Source organism: Mirounga angustirostris, unplaced genomic scaffold, assembly GCF_029215605.1.
Source record: "Mirounga angustirostris isolate CCGP_5_RB_7025 unplaced genomic scaffold, mMirAng1.0.hap1 SCAF_5, whole genome shotgun sequence".
Classification (NCBI taxonomy): Eukaryota; Metazoa; Chordata; class Mammalia; order Carnivora; family Phocidae; genus Mirounga; species Mirounga angustirostris.
The window spans coordinates 170,811,246-170,838,138 of record NW_026991713.1 but is presented as its reverse complement, the minus strand read 5'-3'; the positions used below and the strand labels follow the sequence as shown (position 1 = coordinate 170,838,138).

The 26,893-nt window shown below is 39.4% G+C and overlaps 1 protein-coding gene across 3 annotated transcripts in view; it reads right to left on the bottom strand.

Moving 5' to 3' along the window:
- The window catches only part of BAZ1B (bromodomain adjacent to zinc finger domain 1B), a 73,978-nt gene that overhangs the window by 21,184 nt on the left and 25,901 nt on the right, over positions 1–26,893 (bottom strand). For 2 of the 3 annotated variants that reach the window (XM_064593129.1, XM_045875549.3), the window contains exons 5-12: positions 26,568–26,689; positions 24,762–24,959; positions 15,602–17,303; positions 11,036–11,174; positions 10,394–10,524; positions 6,468–6,573; positions 5,420–5,518; positions 1,427–1,604 (exon numbers count right to left, since the gene is read on the bottom strand). In XM_064593129.1, coding sequence (XP_064449199.1) covers positions 1,427–1,604; positions 5,420–5,518; positions 6,468–6,573; positions 10,394–10,524; positions 11,036–11,174; positions 15,602–17,303; positions 24,762–24,959; positions 26,568–26,689 — 2,675 coding nt within the window. The remainder of the gene's footprint in view (positions 1–1,426; positions 1,605–5,419; positions 5,519–6,467; positions 6,574–10,393; positions 10,525–11,035; positions 11,175–15,601; positions 17,304–24,761; positions 24,960–26,567; positions 26,690–26,893) is intronic. The other variant, XM_064593130.1, reaches the window with a different exon arrangement.

Below are 26,893 nucleotides of genomic sequence, written 5' to 3'. Positions count from 1 at the left end.
GAGCCACCCAGGCGCTCCCCCTTTTTTTTTAGATTTTATTTATTTATTTATTTGACAGAAATAACCAGACTAATTTAAAAAAAGGCTGGGGGTGCCTGGCTGGCTCAGTTGGTAGAGCACGTGACTCTGGATCTCAGGATTGTGAGTTTGAGCCCCACAGTGGGTACTGAGATTACTCAAAAAAAATAATAAAAATTAAAAAGGAGAAAGAGAAAGCTACATATATAAGATGCATATATAATATGCTAATTCTAATAGCAAAGAAATAGAAATACAAAAGTCTTACAGTAAAAGATTTATCCTATCAACTCCATGGGTTATTTTATGTATCCCAAAGCGATATAAAGACTTAAAGAAATGGAATGTACTTACAAATTGAGAAAAAAGATGCAACTGCTCAAAAAAACACATGACTAACACACATGCTGTAACACGTATGAATAATTTGAAAAACCCACAATTATTAGTATCTTTGGAGTTACATGGATTTTATTTAAAATCAGTAAAAAGCATTTTAGTATTTTCTGATGGACAGTATTTTTCAATGTTCTCTCCAGCTGTGATATCTAAATCTATCTCATGTGGAACATGGGGTCTCCTGAATTCATGTGAGGGTCTTTCTGAGCACTGACAGGACTCTAAACAGGCCTTGAAATGTACCCACTTACCAGCATGAGTGCTACCCAACATTAAGCATAACCCTACTGAGCTGGATCGGTATAAAGGACAGACAAAACAGGGATACACAAACAAGTTTCAGATCTTAAAGCACAGGCATCAATCACATGGGCATATTATAGATATATTAAATAATGTTTCAAGACTGTGACTCCAGGACCAGTTTTCATTCAACTTAGTAGAAAATCACTTTTTGGGGTGCCTGGCTGGCTCAGTCAATGGAGCGTGCGACTCTTGTTCTCTGGGTTGGGGGTTCGAGCCCTACACTGGATGTAGAGAGTACTTAAAAATAAAATCTTAGGGGCATCTGGGTGGCTCAGTCCATTAAGTGTCTGACTTCAGCTCAGGTCATGATCTCAGGGTCCTGGATCAGCCCTGTGATGGGCTCCCTGATCAGTGGGGAGTCTGCTTCTCCCTTTCCCTTGCCCCTCCCCCTGGCTCATGCTCACTCTCTCTCTCTAAAATAAATAAATAAAATCTTTTAAAAAATAAATAAAATCTTAAAAAAACAAAACCAGAAAAGCTCTTTTGAACAAAGGATCTAAGCCAATGATTAGATTTTTCTGGATATCAAAGGAAAAATATCAAATGTACATGGAGAATTTTTGGTTCCACAGGTCTTTCAAAAACAAACCCACACATGATTTCCAGGGTCATCTGGGGAAGTCAAGAACAATATCAGGGAATAATTCCAAATTGAGTTTCCATGAATAACAGATCTCCTAAGGGTGTTTGCTTATATTCTTACCCGAGCTTCAAATTCCGATGTTTCTTCCACATAACCAAGTCCCCCCTTTTGTAACCTTGTTGCAACTTCAATGAGATCACTGCGAAGAAAGTTTAAAAGCTCCTGGTTGCCATCACAGGATTTTAGACCCAAATTAGGCTTCCGGGCCAGATGAATAGAATGAATGATGTCCTGGTACCTAGAAAAGTTGGGGAAAGGGAGGGAAAATAAACTCTGAATGACAGGTCTCACTTCTAGAAGACTTACTCAGATCTTCATCTCTCCTTGGTGATTTCTTTAGTTTCGTGTTTCTTGTACAAATTTTCAAATTTGTCTTATTCTTGATTCATTTGAAAAACACCCTTCTTTTTTTCAATTATTTGATAATCCTAGTACCTGAAGTGTCCTGCTTTACCTAGCTCTCAATCATGGTTCCTGGTTGGCATTTTTTTTTTTTTTTTACCTTTTTACCATGAGTTTCTTGGGATTTTATCTGTGGAAATTCTTTGAGGCCTGGTTTCAAGTTGTGCTCCTCCAGAGAATGTGCACTTGCTCACGTCAGTTACCAGGAAATGCTACCAACCTGGGACAACTTTAAATCACCTGCCTGGAATGCCTCATAACATAGTAAAAACGTGAAACAGGGCTGAAACTCTACACAAGGACCTTCAATTTCACTCTCACACTAAAGATTAACCCACTGAGGTCCCACCAATAGACTGGCAAGTCCGTAAGCTTCACTGTTGGCTGCTGCTGCCTGCTTTTTTTTTTTTAAGATTTTATTTATTTATTTGAGAGAGAGAGGAGACAGCATGAGATGCGGGAGGGTCAGAGGGAGAGCAGACTCCCTGCAGAGCAGGGAGCCTGATGCGGGACTTGATCCTGGGACTCCAGGATCATGACCTGAGCCGAAGGCAGTCGCTTAACCAACTGAGCCACCCTGGCGCCCTCACTGTTGGCTTCTTACAACAAAATGAAAACTAGAGCTCAAGGTCATCTCAGTTGAAGTATACTAAGTTCCCATTTCATTCTTAATAAGCATTTTATTTATTATATATTATTTTCCTCTGAATACAACTTCATTGTGTCCCACTGGTTTTTTTGCAAAGATTTCCCTTTCCTTGCTTTCTAGAATTCCCTTTATTTTCTTCTTTGATGTTATCTAGGAATATATTTAACTGTCGGTTAAGATCTTTTTGGACATCTTTAAGGAATTTGTTTCTAATTTTATCACAATCTGATCAGAGAAGGTATCCTGAAACTCTATTTTTAAAATCTGTTGAGATTGCTTTTGTGGCTAAGTATATGATTAATTTTTATAAATGTTAAATGGATAGAACAAAAAACTTTACTTCTCTTTTTCCAACTGGCCTAGTATCATTTTGTTTTTAAATTCCTTTTTTTATTGAGGGGCGCCTGGGTGGCTCAGTCGGCTAAGCATCTGCCTTCAGCTTGGGTCATGATCCTGGAGTCCCAGGATGGAGTCCCGCAGCTGGCTCCCTGCTCAGCGGAGAGTCTGCTTCTCCTTCTCTCTCTGCCCCTCACCCTGCTCGAGTCTGCTTCTCCCTCTGCTCCTTACCCGGCTTGTGTACTCTCTCAAATAAATAAAATCTTGAAAAAAAAAAAATTTTTTTTTTTTTAAAGATTTTATTTATTTATTTGACAGAGGGATAGAGAGCACAAGTAGGCAGAGTGGCAGGCAGAGGGAGAGGGAGAAGCAGGCTCTCCGCTGAGCAGGGAGCCGGACGTGGGGCTCGATCCCAAGACCCCAGGATCATGACCTGAGCTGAAGGCAGCCACTTAACCGACTGAGCCACCCAGGCATCCGCAAAAATTCCTTTTTTTATTGAAGTGAGTAACTGAGTGCATACCCTGTAATTTATATCCTTCATCACTTATTTTCTTGTAAAGAGTATATATATTTGTTTTATAAATGTGAACTTCAAGGGCGCCTGGGTGGCTCAGTTGGTTAAGCGACTGCCTTCGGCTCAGGTCATGATCCTGGAGTCCCTGGATCGAGTCCCACATCAGGCTCCCTGCTCGGCAGGGAGTCTGCTTTGCCCTCTGACCCTATCCCCTCTCATGTGTTCTCATCTCATTCTCTCTCTCTCTCTCTCTCAAATAAATAAATAAATAAATAAATAATCTTTATAAATGTGAACTTCAAATGGTCTGTGATACATTATCCTCTCCCCTTGGCTACCCCAAAGGAAATCCAAATAACCACCACCAAGAGAACAGATAAAGTAAAATCACAAAGACTATACACAAATTCCCAGAATAGGATATAGAAAGAAAAATGATAGAGTTTGGTTATAAAAATCATGGATGGAACCTGAAACTACCCATATATTTTATGTCAACTATACTTTAATTAAACACAAAACAAAACAGAACAAAATGTGGATGGCTCTTCAGTAAAATAATGCTAAGGAACATTAAGTCTCAACTATTACATATGCTTGACAGCCTTTAAAAAGTTCAAAACCAGCAAAACAAGGTATGTGTTTGGGTTTTTTTTTAATGCTCAACAAACCAAAAAAAGTCTAAGTTTTGTTTTTAACCCTGACAATCCAATATATATATATATTTTTTTTTAATTTATTTGAGAGAGAGAGAATGAGAGACAGAGAGCACGAGAGGGAAGAGGGCAGAGGAAGAAGCAGACCCCCTGCTGAGCAGGGAGCCCGATGCGGGACTCGATCCCAGGACTCCAGGATCATGACCTGAGCCGAAGGCAGTCGCTTAACCAACTGAGCCACCCAGGTGCCCCGACAATCCAGTATTTTAACCAAACAGAAGACACATCATAGAACCATATTCCTTTGTGGTTGGGTATATTTGACATTTTCCCTTGTCTTTCTTAATTTGCCTGTTAATATCTATATTAACACACCATGATTCTGAATAAAATTTTAATTAATTTATGCATTAAGTAGTGGACTAAAACTAGTGTCATGTACCCATCCATTATCACTCACAAAGTCTGGAAAAGTTGCAGTTGTGTACTGAATGATTTCTTCTTTCTTTCATTTCTTCTTTCTTCAAACACAAATGCAACTATGAAAGCATGCAGTCAGATACTAAAGGTGGCCTTAAGCCAAAACCTTGCCCTGGCTTTGACAGGAGCAATGGCTAGAACAAGAAGGACACTAGCAAATCTAGATGTAGATAGTATTTGTTTTGGAGGCTTTTAAAGATACAATCCATTTAACATTAAACTCACCAGTTTAAACCATACATTTGCAGTGATTTTTATGTTGTGGAACCATCAAAACTACCTAATTCCAAAACTTACATCACCCCCAGAAAGAAATCCCATACCTGTGAGCGTCTGCCTTCGGCTCAGGTCACGATCCCAGGGTCCCGAGATCGAGACCCACATCGGGCTCCCTGCTCAGTGGGGAGCCTCCTTCTCCCTCTCCCCTTGCCCCCTCCACCCCGCTCATACTCACTCTTGTGCTCTCTCTGCATTCTCTTTCTCAAATAAATAAATCAATAATAAATCAATAATAAATCAATAAATCAGACATTATGGGCCTTTTGTCTAGCTTCTTTGATTCAGCCTGTTTTTTAGTTTCAGCCCTGCTATAGCTATAGCATATAGCAGTACTTTGTTCCTTTTTGTGGCTGAATATGCCACATTTTGTTTATCTATCCAACAGCTGATGGACATTTGGGTTTTCATTTTCTGGCTATTTCAAATACTGACAATACTTCTGAATCCCAACTGCTGTGGAACTGCAAGGCTGTCTAACTACAATGAGGATCTCAGTTCAGTGCATGACACACATTAATCAACGAACAATCCTGCTATGCTGTATATACGTGGTTTAAAAACATGCTTTTCCAAATAAGCATGAGTCAAGAAAATACCAAGCAATAAGAACATAAAAGGGTTACAGACACTTTTTAAAAATTTACTTTTATCACTTTTATGGATATATAACCCCTTAGATATTTATAATATTTAATGCTGAAGAGAAGCTGTGAGAACAAGATGAAAATCCTTACCTCTTCTCGAGTCTCTCTTTAAGTTGACTTTCTCTTATTCCCTGAGGGTGAAGGCAGTTTAGCAACTCATCCAGTTCCTTCTGACTATCACATAAAAACCTGCAAGGAGAAACACAGAATCAGCAACTCTGAAAACTTATCAAATACTAAGATAGGGATCTAGGATTGTTGGTGGGAGTTGGGAAAAGAGAATTCCAAACTTGCTCACAAGTAGAACAAACAATTTACTATTTCCATGAGGCCTACTGTTAACTTTATCCTAGAATACCGGAACCAATGTTTCCTACTAAAATACGAGACAAATTTTATTAAGTTAATTGACACACTTGTCCATACACCTTAAAACAGTAAACTTGCCCCAAAAATAAAAAATGAAAGGTCATTAAACCAAAAGCAATCATAGGAAAAACAGTTAATGCAATCACAAAATAAAAGGGACCCTCTCAAAACCTAGTTCCCCACTTAAAAGAGAACTGACAGAAAAGCAGATCAATGGCTATGTATACAATTTATATTCTTTAATTAATAAAGATGAAAATCCTAAATCTATTCCCAGATTGAAAAGCACTTCCAACTCAATGTAAGATCTATCCCAGGGGCGCCTGGGTGGCTCAGTTGATTAAGCGACTGCCTTCGGCTCAGGTCATGATCCTGGAGTCCCGGGATCGAGTCCCGCATCGGGCTCCCTGCTCGGCGGGGAGCCTGCTTCTCCCTCTGACCCTCCCACCTCTCATGTGCTCTCTCTCTCTCTCTCATTCTCTCTCTCTCAAATAAATGAATAAAATCTTTAAAAAAAAAAAAAAAAAAGATCTATCCCAGAACATATACAAAGTTATATTATAACGGGGAAATAAAATTCCAAAGCTTGGAACAAATATACTCTTACCAAACAAAATCAAGCCTGCTTTTAAAGCAATGAGTTACATATCCAAGAAATCAAAGTCATACAAAATGATCTTAACAGATAATCACTGGTATCACTATATTAAATATTTTCTTAACATGAAAAAGGAAAAAGAAAGAGCAACCCGATAAATGCTCACATTACCATAGATTCTGGCCTTGTTTGGGTATGGTGGTCTCCACAGCAACTTCTGTTGCTGGTCCAGGTTGTGTGTTCATGCTTGCATTTTTGCCTAGGTTTGCTTTCTTACCTAAAAAAAATGTAAACATCAGGTTAATACAGTAAATACCCAATTCCTCGTTTCAAACCTAAATAGGACAGTGCCAAATCCAACAACTAATAACACAGATGCTGCCTATTAAATACATCTAGTGTACAACAGGTGTTAATTTCTCTTAAATAGCTTACACAGAGCACATTATTTGAGATACTCTATACAGCTGAACAGTTGCACAGTTCAAAGTTTAGAGTATCACAACTTAGAATGGAGCAGGATGACTGAGTAACTATATCAAAGCAAATAATCCATTTACTCCTTGTACGTGAGGCTTAGCACAAAGGCATTTATTTGTGGATTTTTTTTTTTTTAAGATTTTATTTATTTGACAGAGAGAGAGACAGCAAGAGAGGGAACACAAGCGGGGGAGTGGGAGGAGGAGAAGCAGGCCTCCGGAAGAGCAGGGAGCCCGATGCGATGCGGGGCTCAATCCCAGGACCCTGGGATCATGACCTGAGCCAAAGGCAGACGCTTAACGACTGAGCCACCCAGGCGCCCCTATTTGTGGATGTATTTAAGTAGGGACAAGTGAAACACAGAAACTAGTATAAACTTACCGCTGGAGGATTCAAAATGTCAAACACGATGAACTTTTTTCTAAGCCAGCTCCTATATACTACTAGGACATAATACAGATAGATCTTAAGACAATCTGTGAGGCCTCACCCAACAGTATAATTGGTTCTGTCCCCTGCTCCCATTCTCTCCCCTTTAACCTGTCGCACTTGCCCTGCACTACAAACACATCACCCTATTAGTCTTCTGAGTTAGGTGATTTTAAAGAGACCCTGCCATGCTGGATGAGAGAACATGAAGTAACAATACCCACCAGGATGCACTAGAAGTGAAGGGATGGAATGCCCATTTTCTCTTGGGAGCTAGAACTATGGAGACCTAATTTCTAAGAACACCCATTAAGCTTCTGAAAAACATCATAAAATCAGTCTCTCCTCCTGCTGGAAACTCTCCCCCAGGTCTAAAGATCCTGACCGTACATTTACTGCTCTCAAACATAACTGCCCTCATGTGGGTATTTACAAAGTCTACCAAAACTAGATTTTTCTACTAAAGTGCTACAATCTAACACTTAATATTATTAACATAGTTTGAAAAGGCCTTCGGGCGCCTGGGTGGCTTAGTCGTTGGGCATCTGCCTGCTTCTTCCTCTCCCACTCCCCCTGCTTGTGTTCCCTCTCTTGCTGTGTCTCTCTCTGCCAAATAAATAAGTAAAATCTTTAAAAAAAAAAAAGAAAAGGCCTTAATTGTGAAACTTCAGGCTACATATTAATTTCCTCATTTAACAATTTTGTGAGTTTTAAGTATGGGTTAGGAGTTTCTTTAAAATGAAGGAAAACTGGGGCGCCTGGGTGGCTCAGTCGTTAAGCGTCTGCTTTCGGCTCAGGTCATGATCCCAGGGTCCTGGGAATGAGCCCCACATCAGGCTCCCTGCTCCGCGGGAAGCCTGCTTCTCCCTCTCCCATTCCCCCTGTGTTCCCTCTCTCACTGTGTCTCTCTCTCTGTCAAATAAATAAATAAAATCTTAAAAAAAAAAAAAAAAAAGAAGGAAAACTGCTTTTAAAAAATTTCTTAAAGAAACATAATGATCTAATATTTGAGAAGCAATTTTCATTAGGTCACAAAAAGCAGAGCTATGGGGCACCGGGGTGGCTCAGTCAGTTAAGCGTCTGCCTTCAGCTCAGGTCATGATCCCAGGGTCCTGGGACTGAGCCCCGCATCGGGCTCCCTGCTCAGCGGGAAGCCTGCTTCTCCCTCTCCCATTCCCCCTGCTTGTGTTCCCTCTCACTGTGTCTGTCAAATAAATAAATAAAATCTTAAAAAAAAAAAAAAAAAAGTACCGCTAGAAGCTTGCAGATCATTTAACCCAGTGGTTCTCCACAGGGAGCCAGGCTGCCTCCCAGGGGACATGTGGCAATGTCCGGAGACACATTTGGTTATCACTATTAGCATCTAGTCCGTTGAGGCCAGGGATGCTGCTAAATATCCAACAATGCACAGGACAATCCCCAACTATAAAGAATTATCTGGGGGTGCCTGGGTGGCTTAGTCACTTAAGCGTCCAACTCTTGATTTCGGCTCAAGTCATGATCCAAGAATCGTGGGACTGAGCCCTGCGTTGCATTCCACGCTGGGTGTGGAGCCTGCTTGTGATTCTCTCTCCCCCTCTACCCTTCCCCAATCCTTAAAAAAAAAAAAAAAAAAAGACTGCAGACCTACATAGTTGGAAACGCCTCATAGAGTATATGTGTGGTTTCCTTTATTCACAGAACTATGTGTTAGATCTGTGGGAAAGAACTGTAAGACATTTAACTGCTAAAACTCTGTGAAAGACCTAATAGTCAAATTTTTTAAAATCTTAGGCACTGGCCAACAATCTGTACAGTTCTAGGGTGTGATGGTTTAGGGGTGAATAGGATTTGAACTCATTCACATTTAGAGGATGTTTGAAATTGAGAACCAGGCAGATCCAGGCTCAGACCGTAACGGGGCCCTGAAGTAAAGGCATTGGATCCCAAAGATGACAGGTGAGGAGTTTTTGAAGTATGTCCATATTCAAGTGGAGGTCGAAGAAGCCCAACCGAAAGAACTCTGGACTGACAGTGACAACTGTGGATTGAACAAGTTCTTTTTAAAAGGGCTATTTTGAAGATTAGGATTCTGACTTTGGAGGAACTACGGTGATTAGCAGCAGAAGGAATCACATGTGAAATTCCTTAAATAAAAATTTATTGACTTAAAAAAAAAAAAAAAAAGAATAATCTGACCCAAAATGTCAATAATGCTGAGGTTGAGGAAACCTGACCTAACCTGACCATTTGTTTTTTTTTTAATTAAAAATTTTTTTCATTTCTTTCTTGAAATATTACACACACAAATGTTGCAAATGTTACACATAATGTTCAATGTATATATATCCCTCAAGAAAATATATATATACACATTTATAAAAGTATAGTTGCATATTTATTTTACAAATCAAACACACCCATGTAACCAGAACCCAGGCCAAGAAAAAGAACATCAGAGCCCCTTTATGACCCTTTCTCGGTCATTTATTTTTACCTAGTTATTTGCTGTATTTCCCCCTCACTAGAATTTTAGTTAAATGACATTCAGGACCTTATCTGTCTTGTTTTCTATCTTGTATCACAAAACATGAAAAACTGGTTAGCACACATGAGATGCTCCGTACATACTGAATAAATAAATTCTGAAAGTGGAGCAAAAAGACATGTAACTGTCTTCTTAGCCCTTTACCTCAATTCCAACCATTAAGGTACCTATATAGAGACTTCCAAGAAACAAAGTTTGAAGACTACTCATATAAAATCTAATACCCAGGGGCACCTGGGTGGCTCAGATGGTTAAGCATCTGCCTTTGGCTCAGGTCATGATCTCAGGGTCCTAGGATTGAGCCCCACATCGGACCTCCCTGCTCAGCTGGGAGCCTGCTGCTTCTCTCCCCCTACTCCTGCTCTCTCTCATTCTCTCTCTCTCAAACAAATACATAAAATCTTTAAACAAAAAATCTAATACCCAAATACCCTAATATTCAAGCTCTTTATCTTTTCACACTACATTTGGAACAAAGCTGATAATCAAATGTTAGTTTCCTTCCCTCTTCAATGCATTTCACATCCTCCCACCCCACTCAAATACATCTACCTAAGGAGACAATAAAGAAACTTTGCAAATGGAAAAAGTGACTAAGGAAAGACAGTCCTTAATAATGATCCTACTCAAGCAGAGTGAAAGAACTGACAGGTATACATACTACGAGGACAGTAATCCTCATCAGGAGAGTCTGCACGGTCTTTGCGGTGATTGAATCGATAGTCGATGCTGTCATGTACCCAGCCTTTTTCAATGAACAATCCTGGAACTTCATCTGAGAAGAGCCAGTACCTATAAATCACAACCATATATTAATAAAATAATGACAAGATCATGAGCACGGGATGATTTTATTGTTGGGGGGGATGATTACAGAGTATCACTGAACATTCAGACCAATACAAATGATAAAGTAAGGCCCAGGATACCAACATTTTTGAAATTTGAGATTCGCTTCATATTTGTAATTTTTATAACTTCTAATATTTCTCTACTTCAGGTTCCACACAATGTACACATGTAAAATATATTACCATTTCTAATGACCTCTATTTGGATTACATTTCACCTATCATAATATAGGCTTCATATCTGTGGTATCTTCAAGAACAGGGTTGTGTCTTATTTAACTTTGTAACTCTAGCATGTAGCACAGAAAACATTCAATAAATGTGTGATGAGCAATGGTTTCCAAAATCCATACACAGAATAGTTTGTCTATTCTAAGTACTGTAGAGAGTTTCATAACTAGGAACAATGCATTAACCCTAAAAGATGACAAAAATTAAGTCTAATAACGTACCTGTTATGGTTTCGATCTGTACCAATAGGAGTCCTACGCATGACTAGCTTGGCCTTGGCAATTCCTTCCTGGAAAGCCTTCTCAGCAGCTGCTTTGTGCTTTCGTATTCGTTCTTCTTCAGCTTCACGTTCTAGTTTCACTGGTAAAGATCCAAAGAATCAACTAGATTTTATTTTTTCTAATAAATTCTATTCTTACATGTTAAATAAAATATGGAATAGAAAGTATAAAAGAGACTTCCATCAAATCTTAGTTTCCTTCTCCTAATTCTGATCTGTTGTAAGAAATGACATGCAGTAAGGCAGCAATTTCTCTCTCTCTTTTTACAGATTTGAGAGAGAGAGCATGAGCTGGAGGGAGAAGGGGGGAGAGAGAATCTGAAGCAGAGTCTGCGCTCAGCGCAGAGCCCAATGCAGGGCTCAATCTCAGGACCATGAAATCATAACCTGAGGATCACGACCTGAGCCGAAACCAAGAGCCAGCTGCTCAACCGAGCCACCCAGGGGCCCCTGTAAGGCAGCAATTTCTATCTGGTTCTCCTATGTCCTTTGTTGTTGGTTTTTTTTTTTTTAAAGATTTTATTTATTTATTTAACAGAGAGAGAGATAGCGAGAGCAGGAACACAAGCAGAGGAGTGGGAGAGGGAGAAGCAGGCTTCCCGCTGAGCAGGGAGCCCGATGCGGGGCTCGATCCCAAGACCCTGGGATCATGACCTGAGCCGAAGGCAGATGCTTAACAACTGAGCCACCCAGGCGCCCCCTCCTATGTCCTTTGAATTCTGGTCATGCCGCAGCTATCAACTCAATGAAAATTCTTTTCTCTCCAAAATTTAAGTTATTAATTTTAATAATTAAATTATATTAGTTTTATTAATAGTTTAAAATGGAACAATAAAACAGTCCTTGGGCACCTGGGTGGCTCAGTTGGTTGAGCGACTGCCTTCGGCTCAGGTCATGATCCTGGAGTCCCGGGATCGAGTCCTGCATCGGGCTCCCTGCTCGGCGGGGAGCCTGCTTCTCCCTCTGACCCTCCTCCCTCTCATGCTCTCTGTCTCTCATTCTCTCTCTCTCAAATAAATAAATAAAAAATCTTTAAAAAAAATAAAAAAATAAAACACTCCTTAAGGGAAACCTGGGTGGTTCAGTCAGTTGAGCATCTGCCTTTGGCTCAGGTCATGATCCCGGGGTCCTGGGACTGGCCTGTGTCAGACTCCCTGCTCAGCAAGGAGCCTGCTTCTCCCTTTCCCCCTCAACTACCCCGCTCGTGCTCTCGCTCTGCTCTCAAATAAAGTCTTTTAAAAACAATAAAATAAAAAAATAGTTCTTAAATGGAATTAATTGATCCTCAAAATGATCAGAATGAATAAAACCAGGATAGTATTTCAAAATAAAACCTATTTCAGTCCTGAGGAATTTGATTGTAATTCAGCCTTGGTGACAAGAAAAAAGACCTGAGAGGGCAAAGGCAGGCAAGCACTTGTGCATAAAAGCAATCACTGCATACTGAATACCATTTGGGGAGTTATTCAGCAAGTTACTACTGTTAATGATGAAAAAAAAGTTTGAGGGCGCCTGGGTGGCTCAGTGGGTTAAGCATCGGACTCTTGGTTTCAGCTCAGTTCATGATCCCAGGGTTGTGGGATGGAGCCCTGTGTTGATTCCCTGTGCTTGAGATTCTGTCTCCCTCTCCCTGCCCATGCTTGTGCAATCATAAAATCTTTAAAAAAAAAAGTTTTAATCAACTTACTTCTGATCATTCACCCTTATATAGGGTGTATTTCATCCAGACAGAAATTTCTCTCAACAAGAACAGCCCAGTAATCTTGCCTTTTAACTTTTTCTATAACTGTAACAAATTTTAAAACACAGCACTACTATTTACAATGCCAGAATGTGTAACACTGATCTGATGAGAACATCTACATTATGGTGAGAATCTGGAAAATACATCAGTCTAAATATGCTACTTTAAAAAATTAAGACAAATCTCATTTATTTAAAACCAACATGATACTCGCTACCTTTAACAAAGTTCGCTCTCCTGAATGGAACTGTATGTTTGCAACAGTGATTACAGCAGAAATCAGTACAAAGCTAAACAACACAAACAGTAATGGCCAAATCACAATCAAGGAAAAGTTCTTTCTCTTATGGCCACAAACAAAAAAACCTAGGGCAAGTCATCAAAAGAAGACCAAACTTGGCTCCGGAGGTTACAGCACTGAACTACATACTGAACAACCTGAACTAACCGTGGCAAAATATTAACATTCTTTCTCCCTTATTTCTCTGTAAGAGTATCAACATTGCCTTTCCTTTGTCCTATGTTAAGATAAATATAACACACAGAGGAACACTTCAGAAACTCAAGGAGAAGTCATTACATTTCAGGTAAAACACAGCTGCAGTGTGATATATACACAAAGTTAATCTACATGCTATTTTACTTGGAATGCAATATATGGTCTTTAAAACTGAAAAGTATGTATATGTATCTACGTGAAGACATTTCAATGGCCTTAGGTAGTATAAACTAGAATCTGTTTTAAAAGAAATTATTATATATTCATGAAAGAACTACTAAAGTTATTTCTAGGTACCTAGGATCCAACTTTGACAAATAAATGGTTTTTACCATCTTCACTTTATAAGCTGGAAATGTTGATATGGTTGGAAACTATAGCAGTGACCAAAATAGTTTAAAGACCAAAACCCCCAATAAACTTAGCAAGTTTACGGTGGGTTGAACAGTGACTCTGAAACTAAGTTTGTGTACATTGTAAGACTCATCAAATAAGTAAATACTGGTATTGGTGGGTGCTAGGGTTCTCATGATTCATGAAAGGAGATACAAATATAGAATGAGGGACAGCAAAGCAGAACCCTTGAGTGGTATTCAAGCATAAAAGGAAATGAGGAACTGGACACATGCTACAACATGAATGAACCCTGAAAATATTATGCTTAGTGAAAGAAGCCAGACACAAAAGACCACGCATTTATTATATGATTCCATTTATATGATATGTCAGAACAAGCAAATCTGGATAGCTAAAGAATATAGAGCGTTTGTTTTTGAGAAGATGTATTCTAAAATCGTGATGAAAGTTGCACATTATCTGTGAGTATATTAAAAACAATGAGTTATGTTATAGACAGACAAGTTGTATGGTATGTGAACTATTTAATAAAGCTGTTTAAAAAATGTTCGGAGGGGCGCCTGGGTGGCTCAGTTGTTAAGCATCTGCCTTTGGCTCAAGTCATGATCCCGGGGTCCTGGGATCAAGCCCCGCATCGGGATGCTTGCTCAGTGGGGAGCCTACTTCTCCCTCTCCCACTCCCCCTGCTTGTGTTCCCTCTGTCAAATAAATAAATAAAATCTTTAAAAAATAAATAAAAATCAAAAATGATCAGTTTTGGGGTGCCTGGGTGGCACAGTTACTCAAGCATCGAACTCTTGGTTTTGGCTCTGGTCGTGATCTCAGGGTTGTGAGATCAAGCCCCACAACGGGCTCTGTGCTCAGCACGGAGTCTGAATTTCTGTCTCCCTTTCCCTCTGCCCCTCCCTCTACACACTCTCTTTCTCAAATAAATAAATCTTTTTAAAAAAAAGTTCAGATCTGATGGTGCTATCAAAGCCTCAAATTTTTACATTCTTACATCATAATAAGGGAAAGATTAATATCTGAGTTGGCAACTGTGCTGAGGGCTTCAAATACCTTGTCATTTAAGTGTTACAACAATCTTAATGAGCACAGAAGGACACTGAGGCATAGATAAGTAACTTGCCCAAAGATTACAGCTAAGTCAGAGGTAGGGTTTAAAACCAGCCCAGCGGGCGCCTGGGTGGCTCAGTTGGTTAAGCGACTGCCTTCGGCTCGGGTCATGATCCTGGAGTCCCAGAATCGAGTCCCACATCAGGCTCCCTGCTCAGCAGGGGGTCTGCTTCTCCCTCTGACCCTCCCCCCTCTCATGTGCTCTTTCTCTCTCTCATTCAGTCTCTCAAATAAATAAATAAAATCTTAAAAAAGGGGCGCCTGGGTGGCTCAGTTGGTTAAGCGACTGCCTTCGGCTCAGGTCATGATCCTCGAGTCCCGGGATCGAGTCCCGCATCGGGCTCCCTGCTCGGCAGGGAGCCTGCTTCTCCCTCTGACCCTCCTCCCTCTCATGCTCTCTGTCTCTCATTCTCTCCGTCTCAAATAAATGAATAAAATCTTTAAAAAAAAAATGTTAAAAAAATAAAAAATAAAAAAAAAATAAAACCAGCCCAGCAATTCCCAAGTCCTATATTCTTTCCACTATGTCTATTTGTGATTTTGGTCCTTCACTAAATCCAGAGAAGATGCCACCATCACATTAATCCAAGTCAAACCATCATTAGCTGCAGAAGGCCAGGCTGCACACTCCCACTGGAGTATTACATACCCAGTGGGGTCTGGGCTACTGCAACCCGAAATAACTGAAGAGTTAAGACAAATAGAGCCTCTACCATTCCGTTGGCAATTTCCTTCCTTCTACTAACTATCTTCTAAAGGGTTTCCCTTCTGCTCTCAACACAAGGTTTTACCTTTCATCTCTCTCTCCTGGATTTCACGCTCCTTTTTGGCCTGGATGGCGAGCAGCCGCCTGCTCTTCACGGCACTGATCATGTCTTCGGCTCCCAGGTCTACCTGGGGCTCAAACTTCACCACTTCTTTTTTCCTATCAGGTTTGCCTAGCCCATTCTCCTCTTTTCCATTTTCCTTGTTTCTGGCTTCCATTTCTTTCCTCTTTTGTTTCTCTGCTCTCTTCTTATCATTCTCTTCCTTCAGTACAGCAAGCCGTTCTTTCCACAGCTCTGCAGACATCTGCTGTCTGGTTTCCATGTGGTCCTGCACAGAGTACGTCATGAGGATGCGGTGACAGAGTGCAGTAAGGATCTGGAGCTTCTCTTCTGATGTTAATTCAAAAAACTCTGAGGTCTCCAGCTTCTCTAGGAACTCATCTTGTACCTCATTGTCCTCAAATGGTGCTGAATCTTTATTGTCATCTGCATCGGAGCCCTCACTTTCTTCCTGAACGTCAGATCTGCGCAAGCAGAGCCGCACCAGCTCTGAAACAGAATGGAGAGTCAGCGGGATTTCTGACAGCTTCATTCCCAATTCACCATAGTCTTCCGCTATTTCGTCCTGTAATAAGGTCTGTAAGAGGATGACCAACACTCTATTCAGGTATAAAAAACCGCCTTTTTCTGCACTCAAGGCTTCCATGAGAGACACAGCAGTTATGGGATACTGAGCATCTGGTAAGAGGAGCCCCGAGTAACAGCTCAAGAACTCCACCACCATGGCCACATCCCCAAAGAGTGTGTTGGGCAGCCCTTCAGGGGTATCCACCAATCTAAATGCTGGAAGGCTTTTGCCGGTTAACTCTTGGTCCTCGTACCTCTTCTGTTTTTCTAGTTTCTCAAGCATTTCTTTCTCTCTCCGCTCCTTGGCTTTCTCCTTCAACTTTTCTTTCAGCTCCTCTCGTTTCTTTTTCAAATATTCTTTGCGCTGCTCTTCAGACATAGAGGCCCACCGCTTTTTGTGCTCTAGAAGCTCAAAGCGTTTTTGAACAATACTTCGCAGCTCTTCTGGGAGACGAGCTCTATCTTCACTAGAGAGAAGACGAGCTGTTTTGGAGATAACACAGGACAGGGCACTCTTCTTGTCCTCCCTGTCTTTGTTTTCTTTGTAGTAGGCTATAAGGTGTAGGGCAGCAGGAGGCAGATGTTTGTGGGGTTTACTAGAGGACCTGGCTGTACCCCCAGAGTTCCGTGGGGCTCGTGTCATCTTCTGAGTGCCTTTGGCCATATCCAACAAAGTCATCTGCTTCATTTTGGTTTTAGGAGTCTTCAGGCCCTTTTTGGGAGATTTGGAATTACCTGTAGATTTCTGTCCATTAAGGATGCCTTTGCTTCTGCCCTTCGCTTTCAAAGGTTTATCACTGTGCTTCCCCGATTTCTTGGCAGGTGGGCCCTTCTTAGGAATGTGAAAGTTAGCATGTAGCTTGTTGGGTGACATCATCTTCATCACTTCTTCCAAATGTTCTTCTGGAGATTTGGAATTTTTGGAGTTCTTCACTTTGAGTGGCGAGCCATTCAAGGATTTCTTCAAGTGTACATGACACCATAACTTGGGGTTTAGTGGTGAACTCAGAGAAGAGTTGTCTGTCTTGGATTTTTTTGAGGGCTTCCTGTCTGGGGATCCAGTATTCTTCCTCTTAGTAGAAGGGTTGAGAGTCATGTACTAGAATTTAAGAACAAGAGCAAAACTGATTTTAAAAACTAATTTGAAGAAGCAATATTTAAGCATCATACAGGCCCTCTTCCCCAGCTATCCAGGTAAAGCTATAGATTCATTTCTGTCCACAGACACTATGTCCCTGAAGAAACAAAGACATGACTGTTAGCTAATGTTTTGGCCACATCAATACAAAATCCTCTTGATACCCAGACTTAAAAATCTATACTCTAAAATTAGACATTTTTGCTATGTAACTAGTTTTCTGTTACCATACAGTGCTAGCAATTCTTAAACACTTTAATGAAATCTGTGAACCCTTTCCCCAGAAGCAACACACAAAAATCATGCATACAATTTCAGAGGGCATACACAGATCCCAGACGAAAGATACCTGATCTAGATAATGGCAACATCTAAGGAGTTAATCAAGAACCACTCTGGATTTCTAAGCCTTTAAACCTCTGTTCCAACTGGGAGCATTATATGCTTTTAAGTAGAAAGTATACTACTTTAAGTTTTTTTGTCTAAATGCAGAAGCATATTTTATTAAAAATACAACAACAACAACAACAACAAACCACTGCTCACAAACACGGAGCCCTCCTGCCCCTGGCCCTGGCCCTGGCTCCTCAAACTCCCCTTTGTTCTCTCCCACACATCAAGAATTCATTCCCCCATGAATACGTTATTAACTGTAAGCCCTCTACATTCTCAATCTCATACACTTCTCTTTCATGGTCCCTCACAACCTTCAAATTCACTCCCTCTAGTAGCCCAACTCTACAATCCTTTAATCCTGCCAGAACCTTACATCCATTAATTCAACTACACTTTCCCCATGCTCACTTCCTTGTCCTTTTTACCCGCATTAAATTCCAGTCCGTTGTTATAATCAGTCTTACATAAACCTATGCTTCTCTTGTCTCTCCTGCTCTATTATACTGAGCTACCCCTGGCCTGAACATGTTCAGCTTACCCATGACTGGAATAGAAGATACAAAGACGGTGTGTGATCTCACTCTAAATTCAGAACCAGGTACCTCAAATGCATCCTGAATGCCACCCAGTAATGACGTGCTATCGTCCCTTAGTCCATTCACTTCCCTCTCCCCTGGACACACATGTCCTGCCTCCTCAAACCTCCACCATGTCCCCCTCAGACAGAATTAGTTAACAGGCTAGAACCCAGTCAACTTGTCATAATACCATTGTTTCTGTTGAAGTGTGTGTTTAAAAAACAAAAACAAAAAAAACCCAACTGCTGATTTTGGAACTTTCAAGAATGTAATTACAAAGAAAAAAGCTAAACCGAAGACTAAATGAAATACTAACCAAGCATTGAAAAAGTAGAGCCAATTTCACAAAAATTCAAGTGAGTAGGAGGGAGACTAGATAACCTCCAGAAGATGTGATTTCTGTTACCAAAAGCAACTAAGCACAGAGGACACTTGGAGACTTGAACCTAACTCGAGGTTTCTGAGTGGGAAGGATGAACTTCACAGAATCAACATGGAAGCAGCAGGTCAGCACAAGAAGACACTGCAGGCAAGGAAGCAGCTATAGACTACTGAAGACGAAATCATGAGCCCCTTGAAAAAGGTGAAGGAAGTGCTATGGCGAAAGTAATCCCAAAGTGGATATGGAGGAACACCTACGTTCCTGTTGGGCATAACCAAACAGGTATGGCAAAACTTAATAAGTTGTACTGCAATGTCAAATAAGATTTAAACATTACGGATATAATCATCAGACAAACTCACAGAACCGAGGCAGCCCGAGTAGGAGAAATCTGGTCTGCAACAAATGAGCGGACTACACCTAACATCCTTCTGGCTGTCTCTAACTTCAAAGGCCTACCTGCCTTTTAAGGACTACAGGCAATTACAGATTATTGTTCCTCCAGCTGGCTGTTTTTGTTCCCCAATTATCGTCCTCAGAATTGGCTGACGAAGAGGTTTCATAGTTTACAGAATATAAACAGCACCTCTCCATAACTCGGGGGATACCTTCTCCAGAAGCAGAATTTTCTAGTTCTGTTTCCCCAGAACTAGATTTCAAAATGCTAAAACGAATAAGCAAAGATGACTTATGTGAGACTCTCTCCTGATGGGACAGTAATGGTAGCAATACTCCAAAGAGAACAGTGTTTCAGAGATCACCCTACAAATCATAGAAGAAGGGCCCAAAGCTACCCTGGCAGAAATCAAAGACAAATATGTGCCTTCCAAAAGTTAACCATCCTCCTCTTCAACTAGTCTTGGAAAATCTTCAGAGGATAGAGGTTGATACTTCTTCTAACACTCAGGATAAAAGGCTGTATTTAAAGTCATTCTAAAATGAAACTTATCACTAAAAAGGAGACTAGTGTGAGACTGTTTCATTTTTACCACTTTAAAAAGGTATCTTTTAATAGGGTCTATTAAAAGGGCCACTTCTTAATTTACTGATTCTTTTTCTATTGAAAAGTCACTCAAATTTTCATAAGGTTCTTTAAATTTCTTCTACTTAGAAGCATTATATTATGCAGAAATGATGTAAGGAAAAGCTGGGATGGCTTAGCCATAAGAGGGCCCAGCAACCTACTTTTATTTATAAGGTGTGTGTTTTTTTGCCAAACCACACCATATAATTTTTTTCTTAAAAATGAAAGAAATTAACTCACCCAACCCCCTCCCAACAGGCCAGCTCCCCGCTTGAGCAGTCCTTCAGTAACTGGATCATCTCAGCATAGGGCATGCTGGGCAGTCACAGCCAAATGGGAGCCGGCATGGCTGGACTCAAGGGGATCTGAAAAAGTATAAAACCACTTATGTGCTAAGGGTCTCCCCTATCCCCCATTCAGCATAAGTAATCTACCAGTGTAGTGCACAAGGAGGGAGAAAAGAATGGACACCGAAATAGCAGTATTGTGTGTAGGTTTTAGGCAAAGGCCCTTCCTAAATGCTAAACAGGAACGAAGTATTTATGAATGACTCAGCAACTACAATTCTATACCTGGTTCCCTGTCACCTGAAACAAACCACCACCACGAATAAGGAAATCTAATAAGATAAAAATGAAAAAACTTTATTTATAGCAGCTCATTCAGATGCTAAATTTAACTTAACAGTAAGCAGCAAAAACCCTGAATTGGAAAACTTTGGCAATCTATATTCTGATTCTTACTCCACTCTTCTCATTCACCCAAGGAGCCATGGTAGCATTTCACGGCAACCTTCGCACAGCGGGCTTGCCTCAATCTCCAGATGTCTTTATCAGCCAATGTGCAAAATATGTTGCCATAAAATAGGTTTTAAGTGCTCTTAAAGTTAACATAATTTATTTTTTAAAGTGCTTCTCTAACTCATAAATAAAATTCAAGAGGCAAATTATTTAAAGAAAAAATTTAAACCATAAACACTTAGTTGAAACATTAGAAGAAACAAGAAACATCTTTAAAAATATTTAATTAACATCACTAGTAATGAGACAAAATTATATCATGTGCCTTCTGATATGATTCACTAAGAAGAACACATCAATCCTGTGGTATTTCTACCCAAAATCCATAGCCTGAATACAATCATATGGAAATAACCACAAATTGAGAAGTATCACACAAAAATAAGATTGGCTTGTATTCTTAAAAAAGTCAAGGTTCTTGAAAGCTGAGAGATGGCTCCAGATCAGAGGAGATCAGTCTCCTAACAAGTCACAAACAAGGAAGTATAATACATGATACTACACTGGATCCTACTAAAACCAAACCAATATTTTTTTGGCTAAAAGGGCAGTACTGGGACAATTTTCAAAATTTGTGTAAGGACTACCGATAATACTAGTGTTTCAATGCTAACTTCCTGATTTTGCCAACTGTACTGTAGTTACGTTAGAAAATATCTTTGTCCTTGGGGTGCCTGGGTGGCTCAGGCAGCTAAGCATCTGACTCTTGGTTTCGGCTCAGGTCATGATCTCAGGGTCATGAGACTGAGGCCCGCAATGGGCTCTGAGCTCTGCCCGGAGTCTGCTTGAGATTCTCTCCCTCTCCTTCTGCCCCTCCTCCGATGCTCTCACGCTCTCTCAAATAAATAAATAAAATCTTAAGAAAAAGAAAATACCCTTGTCTTTAGGAAGCATATTCAAGTGAAAGGGCATTCTCAGTGGCTCAAAAAAATAATTTGTGTGTTTGAAAAGAGAGAAAATAATAAAACAAATGTGGTAAATGCTAACATCTGAGGAATTCACTCAAAGGTATACAGAAGAAATTCTTCATTGTAATTTGTCTACTTTTCTGTATGAAATTATTTCAAAATAAAATGTTCTTAAAATGCATTAAAAACCCTATTAAATCAGTCCAAATTATGCCAGGATTCCAAAGGTCTTAAAAAAGTAGTATTTAGTTGTTACATCTCTATCCAAAAGCTTCCCTACTAGGATATACCAGCCTGAAATAAGTGTTCAAACACCGTAGACTAAGTAACAAAACACTACAGCTACAATGTATTACCAAAGGGCAATGAACCAAGATGGCAGATTTCACTTTAGATGACAGTTATCACACAAATTCCTTGTAAATCATTCCCCCAAGTCATTATCCCTAAACTCAACTGTCGGTTGCATTTTTCTCAACAAATGATACTTCTTAAAGAGATGAATTCACTAGCCACATACCTATTACACCTATGCTAAATATTACAGAACATAAAATGAGTAAGATAGTTCTTACATTCAAGTAATTTATGTTCTAGAGTTTACAAGACCACAAACACACTCTCATCATCACATCAGGCCCTACTCAGGTAACACTCCAACTTCCAAATCTCTAAATAACTTTCTTCTCTCCCACCTAGGATCCCCATCAGTCCTTTCCTTAAACTACTGCTCAGAACTTGCTTCTCCAGGTCTCCTCTCTCTCCACAGCAGCTGCACTTGGCAGCCTAGCAGAACATGAAATTCTATGAAAACCAAAGAGAAGATGAAGAGAGAAAAAAAAATTTTAAACCTATTGCCTTTGGGAAAGGCAGATCGTATGTCACCAACTTGAATCCTCAATGCATTACTTAAAATTTCCTTTAGATGAGGAAAGAATCCAAACCACTGTTTTATGGTCTACTTATCCGTGTCTTTCCTGTATTCTGTCCTGACTGAGATACTCTAAATTCTTTAAGAAAACTACAAACAGGGGCGCCTGGGTGGCTCAGTCGTTAAGCATCTGTCTTCAGCTCAGGTCATGATCCCAGGGTCCTGGGACTGAGCCCTGCATCGGGCTCCCTGCTCCATGGGAAGCCTGCTTCTCCCTCTCCCACTCCCCCTGCTTCTGTTCCCTCTCTCGCTGTGTCTCTGTCAAATAAATAAATAAAACCTTAAAAAAAAAAAAAAAAGCTACAAACAGGAAAAACACAACTTCTATGCAAAACTCAGGAGACAAAATCAGGGAAATGTCAAATAGTATTGGGGAATAAGAATTATTGTGTAGACTGGTATTCTACGAGTCTCAAGTTCTCTGACTAAGCAGAATCACTTACAGAACTTTGGTCCAAACAAGCTTATACTTCCTAGTCTCAATCTTAATTATAGCTGAATTCCATTAAGTTAGTATCTTAAGCCCTCGTTAGAAAATTTGAGAGTAGCTGATTTCTTCAGAAACTGCTTTTTAAGATATAAGTTCCTGGAATTCTAGTCTCTGGCTCCTTACAGAAAGTATGGATCGGCTTTTTTGTTCTAATAAGCCCCAAAGATCTTTTACACATAAATAATACTTAGTCTTTCTTTCACGTTATTCATATACTTGAATCACTAAACGAAAATACATAAAAGCTGTAAGATTTAAAAAGAGGAAAATATTGCGGCGCCTGGGTGGCTCAGTCGTTAAGCGTCTGCCTTCGGCTCGGGTCATGGTCCCAGGGTCCTGGGATCGAGCCCCACATCGGGCTCCCTGCTCAGCAGGAGGCCTGCTTCTCCCTCTCCCACTCCCCTTGCTTGTGTTCCCTCTCTCGCTGTGTCTCTCTCTGTCAAATAAATAAAATCTTAAAAAAAAAAAAAAAGGAAAATATTTAAGGACTCAAATGATCCAAGAGTCTAAAACTCATTCAGAGTAGGGGCACCTGAGTGGCTCAGTCGGTTGAGCGTCTCCCTCTCTCGCTGTGTCTCTGTCAAATAAATAAATAAAATATTAAAAAAAAAAAAAAAACTCATTCAGAGTTAATTCTGTATAGGATTTTTTCTTTCTTTTTTTTTTTTTTAAAGATTTTAAGCAGATGCTTAACAACTGAGCCACCCAGGGCACCTCTGTATAGGATTTTCATACAGTAATGATGATAATCTTATGCTGTAACCACTGAAAGCCATTATCACAGCTCCAAAACTCTAGAGCAATAAAATGACAAAGAATTAAAATTTCCCCTCAGTAAATAAAAAAATGTAGGTTTACCAAAGTTCCAGAGAAACTTTAGTCCTAATCTAGAAAAAACAAATTAATTTCTAAATTTTTCTTTTTATGCAAATAAAAATTTAAAGAGCATAGGAAGAAAATGCTTGGTCATGCTAGTGTGGAATAAGAAAACATGCTAAGTACTAAACTATGGTTGGAGAAATAAAATTATTTCTCAATATACCTTTGTCAGCAAATTAACCTAAAATAATTGAGGTAATTTAGCTGTATGACTCCAGATGTGCTTAGTTTTTCAAAATAAAAAGGAAGGAGAAAAAACAATCATGGAACTCTGACTTAGTTTTAATGGATCAGCAAACTCTGTTCCTGTCCCAGTCTGGCCCTAAGACCAAGATGAACTATCAGTATGCAAATGAGTGAACATGCCATGAAAGACACAAATACTCTCAAAACCTACATTTAAAAAATCTTATTGGAGAAACCCTGAGATGAAAAAGACAATCAGAAATCTGAGGCCAATGTCTTGACTTTTGTCATTTTACTTTCTGTTGGTTCTAATTAGACTAGCCTCAGCTTCTGCAACTGGAAAGTAAGATTATACTCACACACACACACCCACCCCCTCCCCATGACTTCATAAGAAATGTTTTGAAGATCAAATGAGCTAATTAACGAAAAAAAACCGAACACAATTCTCAAGAGAGAAATGCTAGACTTTCTACTAATCTGTCATACACAGTAAATACTCATTTCAAGTCTTTTTTCAAGGCTGCTGGTATGTTTGATCATTTTATCTGATACACAAATTGTTTTTTCTATTTATACCATATCTCATTCCAAGAAGAATCTGAGGCAAAAAAGTATGTATGTGTTTTTTTTTTAATTATGCAACCATAATAAAAAATAAATTGAATTAGGGGAGATATTCAATACCAACCCCACATCATCACCTACATAAAATAGATTTGAAAATTTCTGTATCCATTTTCTGATTTAAAAGCTCAAAATCTAATCTAATTGGAGCTACCAGAGAAAACAAACTCATCTAACAGTGTTCTACCTTGCTGTTCAAAAATTAATAGTGACCTTACCTTGTATGGATCAAGTAAAAAGTCACTGAACTTGCTAGGGAGGGAATACTTCTTCACCAATTCGTCTTCTACCACCCATGGTGCATTTTCACCAGTACCAGCCCGTAACGCATTATGCCGTATAAAGTATCGAAGTATCTCCTTATTTGGTGGGCGTTCTGTACGAATTAAGCTGTCTGCTGGCACATTACTGATGATCTAGGTTAACAAATATAAATAACTTACCACTTATATAAAAAGCATTTAACACTGAGAACAAAGATTTATCTTCTCTCCAAAAAAATAATTCCCTCTATAAAATATGGCTATAAGCTAGATGAAACAAAAAGAATAATTTTCAGAGACAGAATGTTAAACACATCCCTAGGCAATTTATTAGTATGTATCAAAGTCCTAAAAATGTGCATACCCATTGAACCAGCAATTCCTTTTTTTTTTTTTTTTAAGATTTTATTTATTTATTTGAGAGAGAGAGCATGAGTGGGGTGGAGGGGCAGAGGGAGAAGGAGAAGGAGACTCCCCGCTGAGCAGGTGTCTAACGCGGGGCTCGATCCCAGGACCCTGGGATCATGACCTGAGCCGAAAGCAGACACTTAACCAACTGAACCACCCAGGTGCCCCTGAACCAGCAATTCCTCTTGTTAAGAATTTAGAAGTAAAAGGATAGTCATCATCGACTGCTTATAAAAGGAAAAACAAAAACAGAAAGGAAAAACTACATAAAGGTACGTCAGTAAGGGAATCATTTTTTAAATTAAAATATATCCATATAATGAATGCAACCATTATATACAAATAATTGTATGTAATATACTGCATGTAACATATACAACCATATAATATACAACCATAGGGGAAAAACATTTCTTAATCAGGACAAATTTATCAGAATCATCTAGGGTGCTATTAAAATGCAGATGCTTGGGCCCCAAACTTACTGAATCAGAAGAATCTCTGGCAGTACAGCCTGGGAATCTACATTTTTAATAAACTCCCCTGGTGACTATCATACACCCTACAACCTGAAAATACTGTTTTGGAAAAAAATTTAATGACATCACAGATGTTTACCACATAGTAAATGAAAAAAGTTACAAATTAGTATGTATAGAATACTCCTATTTTTAAAAGTCACTTAAAAGCTAACCACCAGGGGCACCTGGGTGGCTCAGTTGGTTAAGCATCCAATTCTTGGTTTCAGCTCAGGTCATGATCTCATGGGTCATGGAATGGAGCCTCTCCCTCGGTGCCCCCCCACTCCCCCCCCAAAATAAATAAATCTTAAAAAAAAAAGGATATATTAAGACTCTGGATGTATTAAAAAATATAAACCTTAGAATCAATAAAACAAAGCACTAAGTCATTTTAAAGGTATTTACTGTCTTAGATTAGTAGCTTCACATATTCCTTATAAAAGCATTGATTAGAACTGACTACTCAGTTTCTGAGTTTAATTATATTACAAATTGCTTTATTTTTAACTGGGAAGAGCTATTACCTGGGGAAAGTCCTTAACTGCTGGGAACTGATTCTTATTTTTCAAACTGAGTTTGAAGCTCAATTACAAATTATTCTTATACCCTAATAATTCATATTAAAAGAAAAAAAGCATGCTATCTCCTAGGGAAAAAATACAATTTAACTTAAGGTCATAATTACAAAGACTAGAAAACCCCTCAGAATTTGTTGTAGAAACACAATCATTCACATTTTTTTTTAGCACATTTTCTCTGAGAAAACTAGCCATATATTTTCTGAAGTAACATTTACTACATGTAAAAGGTCTAATACAAAGTGCCAACTAACCTTATCTTCATTTTGTAATTTCACGTCATATTTGTGAGGCAGAAATTTTGGTGGAGCCCATTTCCTTTCTCCCTTTTTTAATGAAGTAGGGAGTTTTCGTGGAGATCTACGTGCTCTGTCACCTAGTCAAATCAATAGAAAATTAGTGAAAAAAACAAGTCTTTAATTTTATCCATTCATTCATTACCAGTATTCTTAATGAACACCTACTCTGCACTAGGCACTGAGTGATGGGGCACAAAGATGAATCATAAAGTCCTTACCTCAAGCAGATAAAGTCTATGAGTCTACAAAAATTACATTACAATGTGATGAACTACTGTAAC